We start from the raw sequence: 13001 nt of genomic DNA on the forward strand, positions 1-13001 counted from the left end.
CATATGCGTCTTGTATGTTTCTCGAGTGGGCCTATATGGTTGACTCGGCAATACTGTCGGTGTGACATTTCTGTTTTTTCCGTGGGACTCTTGTAGGCAGATGACACCATAGCTGTATTTCTGAGATAAGTATTGAATAGTTTTTTTGTACATCTATATATTATTGACATCCGAGCTGAGCATGTCCTTTTGTTAGTCGCCACACTGTCTTATGGCATGATTCGGCAACGAATGGACTAGTCGGTATAGACCGTTGCCCAGGTGAATGTCATGCACTTTCAACTAGGACATATTCTCCTGAGAGGCATCTTTTCCTCTGCACAGACAAATTTTCTTAAGAATTACCAACTACACTCATTTTTTATTCTTACTGTTCATCGAGTTGTTAACAGTCTGCTCAACATCTCAATTCCATTGTTTCCATATCATTCATCTAAGTCTTTACTGTATTTATTTTCCTTGTAATTCTATCCACATAGTTTCATAAGTCTCTTCCTTGACTGAAAGCCCATATTCCATAGTGGTACGTTTATTTTTTCCAAAAGAAGCTGTTCTCATCCTAGTCAAATTGCTGCCATTGTCTTCTCTATTCTGAAAGTGTTATCACACTTTTCATATCATGTGAATCAGTACGGCGTATTTTCATTAAAAAGATTTCATTATCTGGGGACCAACTAAATAATGATTTCTAAGTAGAAACAGAAGTCTGTTCCGTGACTGCGGATTGTGACATGTAAGCGTATATCATGTGAACCAGTTCCTCAGGAGAATCTGTGGATTTCTAAATATTTAACATGATATTGATAGGTATCGTTTATTTAAATAAAATATATTTAATATTAATACAACAAAGTGACACTTTCAAGTGTACATATATATCACTCTAGCAAATTATTTGGGAACGCACAATTTAACACCAGTTCCAAATCGTAAATACAAAATGCTACAAGCTTCAGTAAAAGTAAATACAACTTTATCCACTTAATAGTAATTAAAATTAATTTTATGGTATATATCAAAATAGGCAGTTGTGAAACATTTCCTCTATACTGTTTTATAACACACATTTTTAATTTCGTCTAATTTACTTGAAATTTTTTCAGAAAATGCTAACTATTATATATCAATAATATTGGAAGACATTTTTTATGAACTGTTTATGACGGTATACAACTTCCTAATGATGGTAGCTTATGTTTTTGGAAACACCGAGTGGTATTACATTTATCTGTACACAGACACCACAAAATGTTTTCGTTATAAACATTTAATCGTTGGAAATCAGGGTGAATATTTGTTGTAAACACTTAAGGGAAAAACAGTTTTAGTTTTCTTTAAAAACAGCTATCAGAACACCAAATGCCTTGTTTTATCGTTCACTTCGCTGTTTGACCCAAGCTTAAAATAATAAGTCTTTGAGTCACCACCCTTCTATACTGTTCCATACAAATACACTGTCGTTGTTCTTTGGTTATTAGTCACCAACCACTAACGCAGGAAGACTCGTTCGTTTCACAACAGTACCCTCTGTGCACAAAACACTGTTATTACATGTGTTGTAGTGACAATACAGCAGCAAAATAGCTACTGGTCCTCTCAGTTATTTTGTGGGGGAGTAGGAAGATGAGTTATTGCTGTCGGTGTGATAATAATGGTAATTGATTAGATTACAGTTTTAAAGGTCACAATACATTATTAACATAATGTGTAATTGCAAGAACATCATCTCACTTTCTTTTTAATTTGGAGATTCAAATACGTGTATAGGAGCTGGACAGTTAAAATTCCCACAAAAATGTTTACTGTACTGCTGCTGGGTAAATGAAATGCAGTGAGTGGGACTAATGGAAAAAAGTTATAGGGCCTGTTTTTGCATTTTTCTCTATTCTTTAGAGTCTTCTCCCACAAGTAGCATAGAAGGTTCCATATCTGTATTTTACAGAACTTTCAAATTTGTTATTGAACACATGTTGTTACTGCAGTTATTAACAATCTGTATAATAGATAGTCAATTAACTCCAAACATGAAATTTAAATTAAAATTAGCGGTAAAAACTGCTGCAGTACTGATTTTGTAGAATAATTCAGAGAGCCCCAAAGTATGTATCAAATGAATGTAGAAACTCCAGAAAGAATGTGATTCACAATAAGCTATATAGTCTGGTCAACGCACAGTATAATGGTCATTAATAACATTACATATGGGGATAAAAACTCTATTTTATAGCATGAATGAACTCATGAAGCAACGTACTAACATAGTTTATAAGGTAATAATTATCCTTTTTTGTTGTTTTGAATTAGGCTTGAGCTTGCTTGAAAGCGAAAGACGCCATTTTTTCTCACTCCGTTCACTGAAGATGCTTTCTGCAATAAAGACTGGTTGCCATGAGGGTTCATGTCCGCCCCCGGTAGCTGAGTGATCAGCGCGACAGACCGTCAATCCTAAGGGCCCGGGTTCTATTCCTAGCTGGGTCGGAGATTTTCTCCGATCAGGGACTGGGTATTGTGTTGTCCTAATCATCATCATTTCATCCCCATCGACGCGCAAGTCGCCGAGGTGGCGTCAAATCGAAAGACATGCACCAGGCGAGCGGTCTACCCGACGGGAGGCCCTAGTCACACGACATTATATTGTGAGGGTTCATCTCACATACGTTACCCACACTGACACAAGATCTTGGTTCTAGCCCCAACAACATTATCACACTTGTCTATTTACTATCGATGACTTAATTGTAGCGTGTGATATTAATTACAACGTGTATGAGCGACATTAATGTAAGATAAAAGATCAACTGTCCATAAAACAAGAGAGTTCTACACATGAGGTATTCACTGACAAGCTGCTAAAAATATTGTTTAAGTCACTGATACTTCCCCTGGAAAATGTAGCATCCTAGCAGGATGTGATATTTAAATGAAATAACACAATTTGCTTGTGTCATAAAGAGGGATCTATATAAAGCTAATGGAACGAAGAAACCTTCTGTTTGTAATTTTAAAATATCTGTTAGTCTTGAAGAGCACTTAGCGTTCATCAGCACTCAGTTATTGAAATAGTGATTTTATTTGTTAACACAAAAAAGGAAGCATACTAATAGACTATTGCCGAGAATTGCTTAATGAGTTTCTTTCTCTCTTTGTTTCTTAACAGTTCTGTGTCTTCCCTACCTCTCTATGTCTTTTCCCCTCCCACACTACATTTCTTTCTCCTCACTGTCCTGCTGCTTCTCTTTTTTCCTTACCAGACTCGCTCTCTCTCTCTCTGCTCTCTTCTTTTAATATGTTACCATTTTGTATCCACACCGTTCGGTCTTCTCCATCTCTACACCACTTTCCACTCTCTTCTTTACTCCTTCGTTCTATATTTTATCTGTAAACCTCCAGTTGAGCTATAAACCCAAAGTTATTATTCAATAATTTAGAACAGCCCACCTTTTGATAATTTTCTCACTCACTGTTAATATGTACGTTTCACAGCTCTTCTAGAACTGTAGACCTTGATTCGTCATTAACTAGTTTTTTGTGAATTTCAATAACTCCGAACTGCACCAACACTTTTGTTTTATCGTTGCGAATTTGTTATAAAGATGTAGTCGCGGTGACACCATATTGGTAGAATCCAGAAATTTGCGATTTGTACATAAATATTAATTACTTAAAAATTAGAAACGTATATTTGGGTATTCCACTTCAGCCGTAATTGGTTATTTATTTATTTATTTTAGCAGTCGTTTATGTAAGCCACAGCATAATATACTAGTATCAGGGTTGTGGGCGCTATCGTCAAAACGAAGTGGACCAGAAGCTAGTTTACAGGGTAGAAATGACATTGATACAGTAGTTCACAAATACGTAATTGGATTTTTTTCGGCTGTAACACCAATTGCATTAACCCAGGAAACATGGGACACACTATGAAGATGAATTTCTCTCTCTGTCATTGTTTTATCTTACTGTTCTGAAGGGGTTTCGTTGAGGTATACTACCATAAAGTAGCATTAGCCACATGACACTTAATCATATACGTCGAAAATGTCATGTAAATGGCCTGATGACTAGGGTATGTCGTCTAAAGGAGTGGACCCGATCAGGAACGAAAATTAAAGACTTAGTCCTTTATTTTCTCTACATTTGTACGACAGTATCATATGAACATTTCACATTGAGTAACTGATTTTTGACAGCTAGTAGCCAGTGGTCGTCTTCCTACTAAATGCACATGTTGTAAGCCGTTTCCGTTGTGTCGTCAACAATACAGAACATTCAGTGTTTTGACAGCGCAACTGGAACCGCTTGTAGAAGGTGCCTTGAGTGGGGAGATTACCACAGGCTGTTTGAACCTATTATAACAGTTCCGATGTCTAAAGGAACTTTGCATCGTAATTCGAAACGACACAGGCATGGCACTACAGTATTTATCCGCCGAAACCGGTCAAGCGAGTTTCCAGTAAAATGTCTCACCTCTATGGAAATGTAGGTACTGGATGTACAAGTACAGACTGTAGACGCATGGTTGACGACAAATGGAAATTTTGGTCTGGCTGTTAGTCGTGCACGGATAGCCAAATGGTCCGGCGACCGCTTGTCATAAGCGGGATATCAGGGTTCGAATCCCGATCTGGCAGAATTTTCACTGTTGTCATTCTATTCTACAGCTGATGGTTGTCCATACTCGAAATCGCGAATATATTTAATATCTACTGATAGTGTGAAATGCTCATGTGAGTGTGTCATAATCACAATAAAAAAAAATTGTTTCACAAGACATCTGCAACTGGGCATCGTGGAAACTGATAATAAATTGCTTGAATTTTATTTGTTCAGCGTATCTCGGCTTGACGTGCGGCTGTGACGTGCCTGTATCCAGTGGCGGCAGCCGCGCGCCCATCGTCCTTGTTCGCCTGAAGATGTGCTTGTAATAGACCTAAACCGGTTTTGATCGAACAAGTAAACGGATTTACAACTGAAGCTGTTTATCATCTGTTTCCACAATAATAAAGAATAAAAGAGTTCAGTCCATTAATCGCCAAAGATAGTCCATCATTTTTCAAAACTAGTGACAGTCGGAGTGAAGCATTTTTTGTCATAAAATACTTGTTCCATGCCTCCAGTGTCCACGGATACGATGGAACAGCTCAGACGAGGCAGAGTAGCTATAATGCATCTATATTTCGAAACACAGATAAGAGCCCCCTCAGCACAGTATACGGGGATACATCTCAGCACACATCTCCTTCTTGTCTTCAGAGTGATTTATCCGATTTGCATCGAGTGCGAATCTATATGAAACATATTCGTCACTCTTCAGCGCCCCAGGACAGCCGAGACAGCAACATAACAAATGCTTCGAATGAGGCCGCGCTCGGGCCATCTCGGGTGTCCGATGGAGGAGCCTCGAGTGGCAGCCAGACCGTGGACGTGGTTCAGTGGCTGAAGAGTGCCGGTAAGGCGGCGACCAGGAGGGACGCCAGCAGTGTGGTGGAGCGGGGACAGCCGACGGCCGCGGCGCCGGCGTCCAGCGAGTTGGCCAGCCCTGGAGGCGCCGCCGTGGAGGCGCGCGCGGGCGCGGCGCGTTCCAGCAGCGGGTCGCGCACGCGGTCGCGGTCGCGGTCGTGGTCGTGTCCCGCGCCGCCGCCCAGCGCGCCGTACAGGCCGAGCTCCTCGTCGTCCTCCGGGCCGAGGTCGTGGTGTCGGTACGGCAGCTGCTGCTGGCGGTTGCGCTTGCCCGCGTGGTGGTGCTTGTGGGCGCCGCGGCCGCCGCCTGCCGCCTCCGCCTTGGTGTGCGGCGGCGGAGCCTTGGGCCGCGACAGCCCTTTGCCGCCTGCCGCGTGCTGGTCCGGCCGCGACGTCGACCGCGGCAGGTACAGCTCTGGTGGTTAGAAAAACGAATACATTTCAACTATAACGTGAACACTGATAAGCTGCCTACTGTAATAACCGAAACATGAAGGAATTGCCAACAGCCGGCAGAGTGGCCGAACGGTTCTAGGCGCTCCAGTCTGGAACGGCGCGACCGGTGCGGTCGCAGGTTCGAATCCTGCCTCGGGCATGGATGTGTGTGATGTCCTTAGGTTAGTTAGGTTTAAGTAGTTCTAGGGGACTGATCGCCTGCGAAGTTAAGTCCCATAGTGCTAAGAGCCATTTGAACCATTTGAACCAATTGCCAACAAAACAATAATTATAAAGATTCTTGAAGTTTTCCCGGCGAACTGAATGTTCGATGAGATTTCGGTATTGCAGCCAGATCAAGTTGACTTCTTGCCACGATATTTCGGCTGTCAATCGTCCAGCCATCTTCAAGTGAGTGTTCGTCACTGGAGACTGCAAGTTCCCGGAGTGAACTTCATGGAAAAAAATTGGCGCGAAAACGCATGCGCATTGGCCTTCGTCACAGGAGCGTCCTCTATGGAAATCCGCGCCCTCTGGAGCTACCTACTGTTCTATCTGTGGCGCGCAGGCGCATGCGTAAAGGCGAAAACTACATGTCCGCCCTCTGTCGCAATGCGCGTCCCCGTCGCTGAAAAGAGACGTCAGATGTCACCAGATGTGTCATTATGAATTAACTCTGAGAGGAAATTAGAGAGATCACCGCGTCTCAAGCCTTGTTCAGTTGGAAACCGCCATCACGATTTATAAGATTTTGCGCTACGCGTATCTCCACAGATTCTTTAAATACTGAATCAGAGAAGACTTTGAGGAAGGGGCACTAGACTCGGCAGAACTTAAACCGACAGTTTTCTGGCGATAAGTAGATGACACTTTTGTAGTGTGGCCCCATGGTGAAGAAGAACTGTCAGGGTTCTTGCAACATCTGAATGCAGTCCACAAGAACATCCAGTTTACGATGGAAATAGAGAAGGATGGTTGCTTGCCGTTTCTGGACGTCTTGGTTACTAAGAGAGTGGATGGGTCATTAGGGCATTCTCTCTACCGTAAGCCAACACATACGGACCTTTACCTCCAAGCGTCGAGTTGTCATCATCCTGCACAAAGTACCGGCGTCCTTAGAACGTTGGTGCCCTGGGCTCATTTTGTTTCTGATGGAGACAGCCTTACAAAGGAGCTGGAACATTTAGAGTCGATGTTCAGAGGTAATGGTTACTCTCCACAGATTAGAACAGCGCTAAGAAAGAAGAAACGTGATCACCTACAAAATCAAGAAGATAAGGAGCTGTTCAAGTCCAGGACGTTCCTTCTATACGTCGGCAACGTTTCATCTAAAATAGGTAGGATTCTAAGGAAATATCAATTTAAAGTAATCTTCCGGCCACCGGCGAAGATTAGTGTCCTTCTCGGTTCAGTAAAGGACGATCTGGGTCTCCGGAAGGCAGGGGTCTATAAAATTCCTTGCCAGTGTGGCAAAGCTTACATCGGTCAGACGACACGCACAGTACATGAAAGGTGCGTTGAACACGAACGCCACACTCGCCTTTCGCAGCCCACTAAGTCGGCCGTAGCTGAGCACTGTATTACCACAGAACACGCTTTGGATTTTTCTGCCACGAAAATCTTGGTCCCAGCGAAAACTTTCTGGGATTCAGTCATTAAAGAATCTGTTGAGATACGCCTAACGCAAAATCTTATAAATCGTGATGGCGGTTTTCAACTGGACAACGCTTGGGACCCGATGATCTGTCTACTTTCCTCTGAGAGAAGACAGTTTATTCATAATGACACGTCTGGCGACATCTGACGTCTCTTTTTAGCGACGCGGGCGCGCATTCCGAGAGAGGGCGGAAATGTAGTTCTCACCTTTACGCATGCGCCTGCGCTCCACAGATAGAACAGTAGCTCCAGAGGGCGCGGATTTCGACTGAGGGCGCTCCTGTGACGAAGGCCAATGCGCATGCGTTTTTGCGCCAATTTTTTGCTATAAAATTGACTCCGGGAACTTATAGTCTCCAGTGACGGACACTCACCTGAAGATGGCTGGACGATTGCCAGCCGAAGTATCGTGGCAAGAATTCAACATGATCCGGCTGCAATCCCGAAATCACATCGAACAATAATGATAATAATCGTTAGTTTACTCATACTGAGTATAAAAGGGCGATCTCTATTTATTTTCTTAGGATAAAAAAATCTCCTTAGCCAAGAACGCAATAAGATCACGTGTTGTCAGTTCATCTCATGCACTGGCTGTTGACAGTCAGTCTTGTGGCGCGCCCTAGCAGGCATGACATATGATTATATGGCTGCAGTGTTGTGGCGATTTGGGTACATAGTAATTTTAAGTTTTACTTTTGACGTGCCAACACATCATTCATGTCATATGTTGTGCATATGGAGATTAATGGAAACATATTGTGTGTATCTGGCACAAGATGTTTATAATAAGCTGTACGAATATCTGATGATGGTAACGCAGCTTTACTGAAACCAGTCTTCCACAATACAGTGTTTTATTGCGATATTGGATAGGAAGTTTTTCTTGGCTCTGAGCACTATGGGACTCAACCGCTGTGGTCATAAGTCCGCTAGAACTTAGAACTACTTAAACCTAACTAACCTAAGGACAGCACACAACACCCAGCCATCACGAGGCAGAGAAAATCCCTGACCCCGCCGGGAATCGAACCCGGGAACCCGGGCGTGGGAAGCGAGAACGCTACCGCGAAGTTTTTCTTCTCCCAAGATAAGAATAATAAGTCATCTAGGTAAGAATTACAAGAAGTACAGCCTGGAAATCTAGATGGAGGCGTATAGTGCTTGAAGCTTTTGACAGACCAACATAAGGCCGCGAGCATTAAGAAACCGCCGATTTCAAGCTGACTGACTGCGAATTGCAGGTAAAAATGCGACGCAGTCGCTTAGGATCTGTGAGTAAACAGGCCCAACACACTATAAAGAGGCCGCCAGTTGTTCAGCAGAGCAGAGTGAAACAGTTAGAGTGTTCCTTCCAGCAGACGAGGTTCAGGGGTCCGTCAGCCGACAGCAGAAAATTATGTGGGTGAAAGAATTTATACAAGCAAGTTTGCACACTGTGAAGGACTTGCATTCTTACCCGTCAGTGCCTCGGGACTGTGGTTAGTACGTCTATCATGGCATACTTGTACCTATGACCGAATGCCACTTACAATTTGCCGCCCAGGGTGACCGAGCGGTTCTAGGCGCTACAGCCTGGTACCTCGCCCGCCACGATCGCAGGTTCCAATCCTCCTTCGGGCATGGATGTGTGTGATGTCCTTAGGTTGGTTAGGTTTAAGTAGTTCTAAGTTCTAGGGGACTGATGACCTCAGAAGTTAAGTCCCATAGTGCTCAGAGCCATTTGAACCATTTGAACTTACAATGTGACGTGTAGCGGACCTGAGGGTTCGATTCGAGCAATAAGATACAATCTCCTCATCATGGTTCGAGTGACAGTGATAGGCCAGGCAGGCTATTTGTTCTAGTAATCTGGGCGTATAATAAGCCTCACCTATTTTCTACGCTCATTGAAACTATGACCCAGTATCTGTGCTCTTCGACATGTCCGTGTGAACTCGGGAAAAAGCAATAAAATCAGACCAAGGTATCGACAGGAAGGTCGTTTCTTCATTTCTACCTCCCTACCCCGATACCCGAGTCTTTCTGTACTGTCTGCATCCACAAAGCCCTGACAGACCTAGACCTGCCGCCTACTTATTGATTTACTCGAAGCCGCTCGCGTCCCAAATAGTTGGTAGACCTGAAAAACCCCACATCGCTCCCTCTTCGACTGACGGATTCACATAAGCATGATGCGACTCAGGTCCGGTTACGACACTATACTGCCGAAAAGAAAATGCAGCACTCTCAAGGACTGTGTTCAGTGTTACCGTTGTATACACTGAGGTGACAAAGTCATGGGATAGCGTTATGTACATATACAGATGGTGGGGGTACTGCGCACACAAAGTATAAAAGGGCAGCGCATTGGCGGAGCTGTCATTTGTGCTCAGCTGTTTCATGTCAAAATGTCTCCAACTTGATTACGGCCGCACGACGGGAATTAAGAGATTTTGAACGTGTTATGGTAATTGCCACTAGACGCATGAGACACTGCATTTCGGAAATCGTTAGCGAATTCGAAATTCCGAGATATGCAGTGTCAAGAGTGCCCCGAGAATACCAAATTCCAGATATTGCCTATCACTTAACGACAGAGAGCAGCGGTCACAACATTGCGTGAAATAACCGCAGAAATCAGTGACGAAGTATCCGTTACGACAGTCCGGCGGGATCTGGTGTTAACTGACTATGGGTACAGATGACCGACGCAAGTGCCTTAGCTGACAGTACGATATCACTTGTAGCGCCTCTCCTGGGCTCGTGGTCATACTGGGTCGACTCTATATGACAGGTAAACGTGACCTGATTTCACTATGTAAGAGCTGATGGTACGGTTCGAAAGTGGCGCAGGTCCCACGAAGCCATGGACCTCAGTTGTCAACAAGGCACTGTGCAAGCTGATGGTGGCCCCCAAAATGGTGTGGGCTGTGTTTACATGGAATGGACTGGGTCTTCTGGTCCAACTGAACACATCAATGACTGGAAATGGTTGTGTTCGGCTACTTGGCGCCCATTTGCAGCCATTCATGGACTTCATGTTCCCAAAGAACGATGGAATTTTCATGGATCACAAAGCGCAATGTCACCGGCCAAAAACTGGCCACGAGTTGGTTGAAAAACATTCTGGGCAGTTTGATAGAATGATTTGGGCACCCAGATCGCCGTACATGAATCTCATTGAACTTTTATGAGACATAAGTGAGACGTCAGCTCGTACACAAAATGCTACAACGGCTACACTTTCGCAATCATGGTTAGATTAGATTAGATTAATACTAGTTCCATGGATCATGCATACGATATTTCGTAATGATGTGGAACGAGTCGAATTTTTCCAATACATGACATAATTAGGTTAATTTAACAACATACTTAAGTTAATATAACAACTTTTTTATTTTTTGTGTATTTTTGTTTTCCTTTATTTTTTATTTATATTTATATTTTTTATTTTTTAAATATTTTTGTTTCTTTTTTTTTCTTTTTTTCTTAATTTATATCTAAAAATTCCTCTATGGAGTACAAGGAGTTGTCATTCAGAAATTCTTTTAATTTCTTCTTAAATACTTGTTGGTTATCTGAGAGACTTTTGATACTATTTGGTAAGTGACCAAAGACTTTAGTGCCAGTATAATTCACCCCTTTCTGTGCCAAAGTTAGATTTAATCTTGAATAGTGAAGATCATCCTTTCTCCTAGTATTTTAGTTATGCACACTGCTATTACTTTTGAATTGGGTTTGGTTGTTAATAACAAATTTCATAAGAGAGTATATATACTGAGAAGCTACTGTGAATATCCCTAGATCCTTAAATAAATGTCTGCAGGATGATCTTGGGTGGACTCCAGCTATTATTCTGATTACACGCTTTTGTGCAATAAATACTTTATTCCTCAGTGATGAATTACCCAAAAATATGATGCCATATGAAAGCAATGAGTGAAAATAGGCGTAGTAAGCTAATTTACTAAGATGTTTATCACCAAAATTTGCAATGACCCTTATTGCATAAGTAGCTGAACTCAAACTTTTCAGCAGATCATCAATGTGTTTCTTCCAATTTAATCTCTCATCAATGGACACACCTAAAAATTTGGAATATTCTACCTTAGCTATATGCTTCTGATTAAGGTCTATATTTATTAATGGCGTCATACCATTCACTGTACGGAACTGTATGTACTGTGTCTTATCAACATTCGGTGAGAGTCCGTTTACAAGGAACCACTTAGTAATTTTCTGAAAGACAGTATTGGCATGGACGGCTAAAGAGGCAGCTTGTCACAGTATTTCTGTAGCGGACTTCCAACGACTTGTTGAGTCGATGACACGTCGAGCTGCTGCACCACGCCAGGCAAAATAAGGTCATATGAATGGCGGGCTCCGTGTGGTTCCCAAGTCGTGCAGCGGCCGTAAACCATAAAATTACCAAATATGAAGCAACCAATCGCAAAATCATGTTTTATTTATTCACTTTCGCAAATCGATTTCAATTGATTAACAGCCATCATCGGTGCTTTCAACCAATATGTGCGCTGAGAAGTAGTGCCCTGGGACTGCTTAGTAATAATGTCTTAAGCAGAGGTCAAACAGTACTACTATTCAGGCCACATATTGGTTGAAAGGACCGATGATGGCTGTTAATCAATTGAAATCGATTTGCGAAAGTGAATAAATAAAACATGATTTTGCGACTTGTTGCTGCATATTTGGTAATTTTAATAAAATGAGGTCTGATACGATATGACATTTGTAACCTCAGAATATTACCTTAAACGCGTCTTTGTTATAATAACGAATAACCACAATTGCACATATATTACCGATTACTATTATTAGACATGGTGTGACAGTAATTTGCACGAATGAGTGAAACAGTCCCTCTGTACCTCAATATACGCTGCACATCTCCGTATCTATGCCCGCCCAAGTCTGGAGAGCACGTCTGCGTTGTGTCGGGTTTCGTGGAATGCTATCAACTCAGCTTTTTGCCTTCTTGTTGTGGCCCCAAACAAAGTAATCAGGGGGTGTCGAGTCAGAAGAACGCGTTGGCCGGCAGGAGTGGCCGAGCGGTTCTAGGCCCTTCAGTCTGGAACCGTGCGACAGTTACGGTCGCAAGTTCGAATCCTGCCTCGGACACGGATGTGTGTGATGTCCTTCGGTTAGTTAGGTTTAAGTAGTTCTAAGTTCTAGGGGACTGATGACCTCATATGTTAAGTCCCATAGTGCTCAGAGCCATCTGAACCAATTTTTCGAACGCGTTGGTCACGTAACATGTCCTCCACATCCAATCCAATGTTCCTCAAGTTTAACAGTTAGTTATGCTCGAGTATCAACACTCACAGTGTACTGGGACTTTATCATGCTGGAACCAAAGGTCTCTACGCACAATAAGCGGTAATTGCCCAGCAGATCCTGGAACTGTAGACTGTAGGAACTATACGGAAGCTAATGTAGTTAACTTA

General features: G+C 42.7%; 1 protein-coding gene across 1 annotated transcript in view; it reads right to left on the minus strand.

The window, feature by feature from the left end:
• Positions 1 to 268: 268 nt before the first annotated feature.
• LOC126484744 (lachesin-like) overlaps positions 269 to 13001 on the minus strand; it is a 370517-nt gene continuing 357784 nt past the window's right edge. Inside the window, exons 9-10 of the mRNA XM_050108339.1 lie at positions 5601 to 5875; positions 269 to 316 (exon numbers count right to left, since the gene is read on the minus strand). Coding sequence (XP_049964296.1) covers positions 269 to 316; positions 5601 to 5875 — 323 coding nt within the window. The remainder of the gene's footprint in view (positions 317 to 5600; positions 5876 to 13001) is intronic.

This window comes from Schistocerca serialis, chromosome 6, assembly GCF_023864345.2.
Source record: "Schistocerca serialis cubense isolate TAMUIC-IGC-003099 chromosome 6, iqSchSeri2.2, whole genome shotgun sequence".
In the NCBI taxonomy this organism is placed as follows: domain Eukaryota; kingdom Metazoa; phylum Arthropoda; class Insecta; order Orthoptera; family Acrididae; genus Schistocerca; species Schistocerca serialis.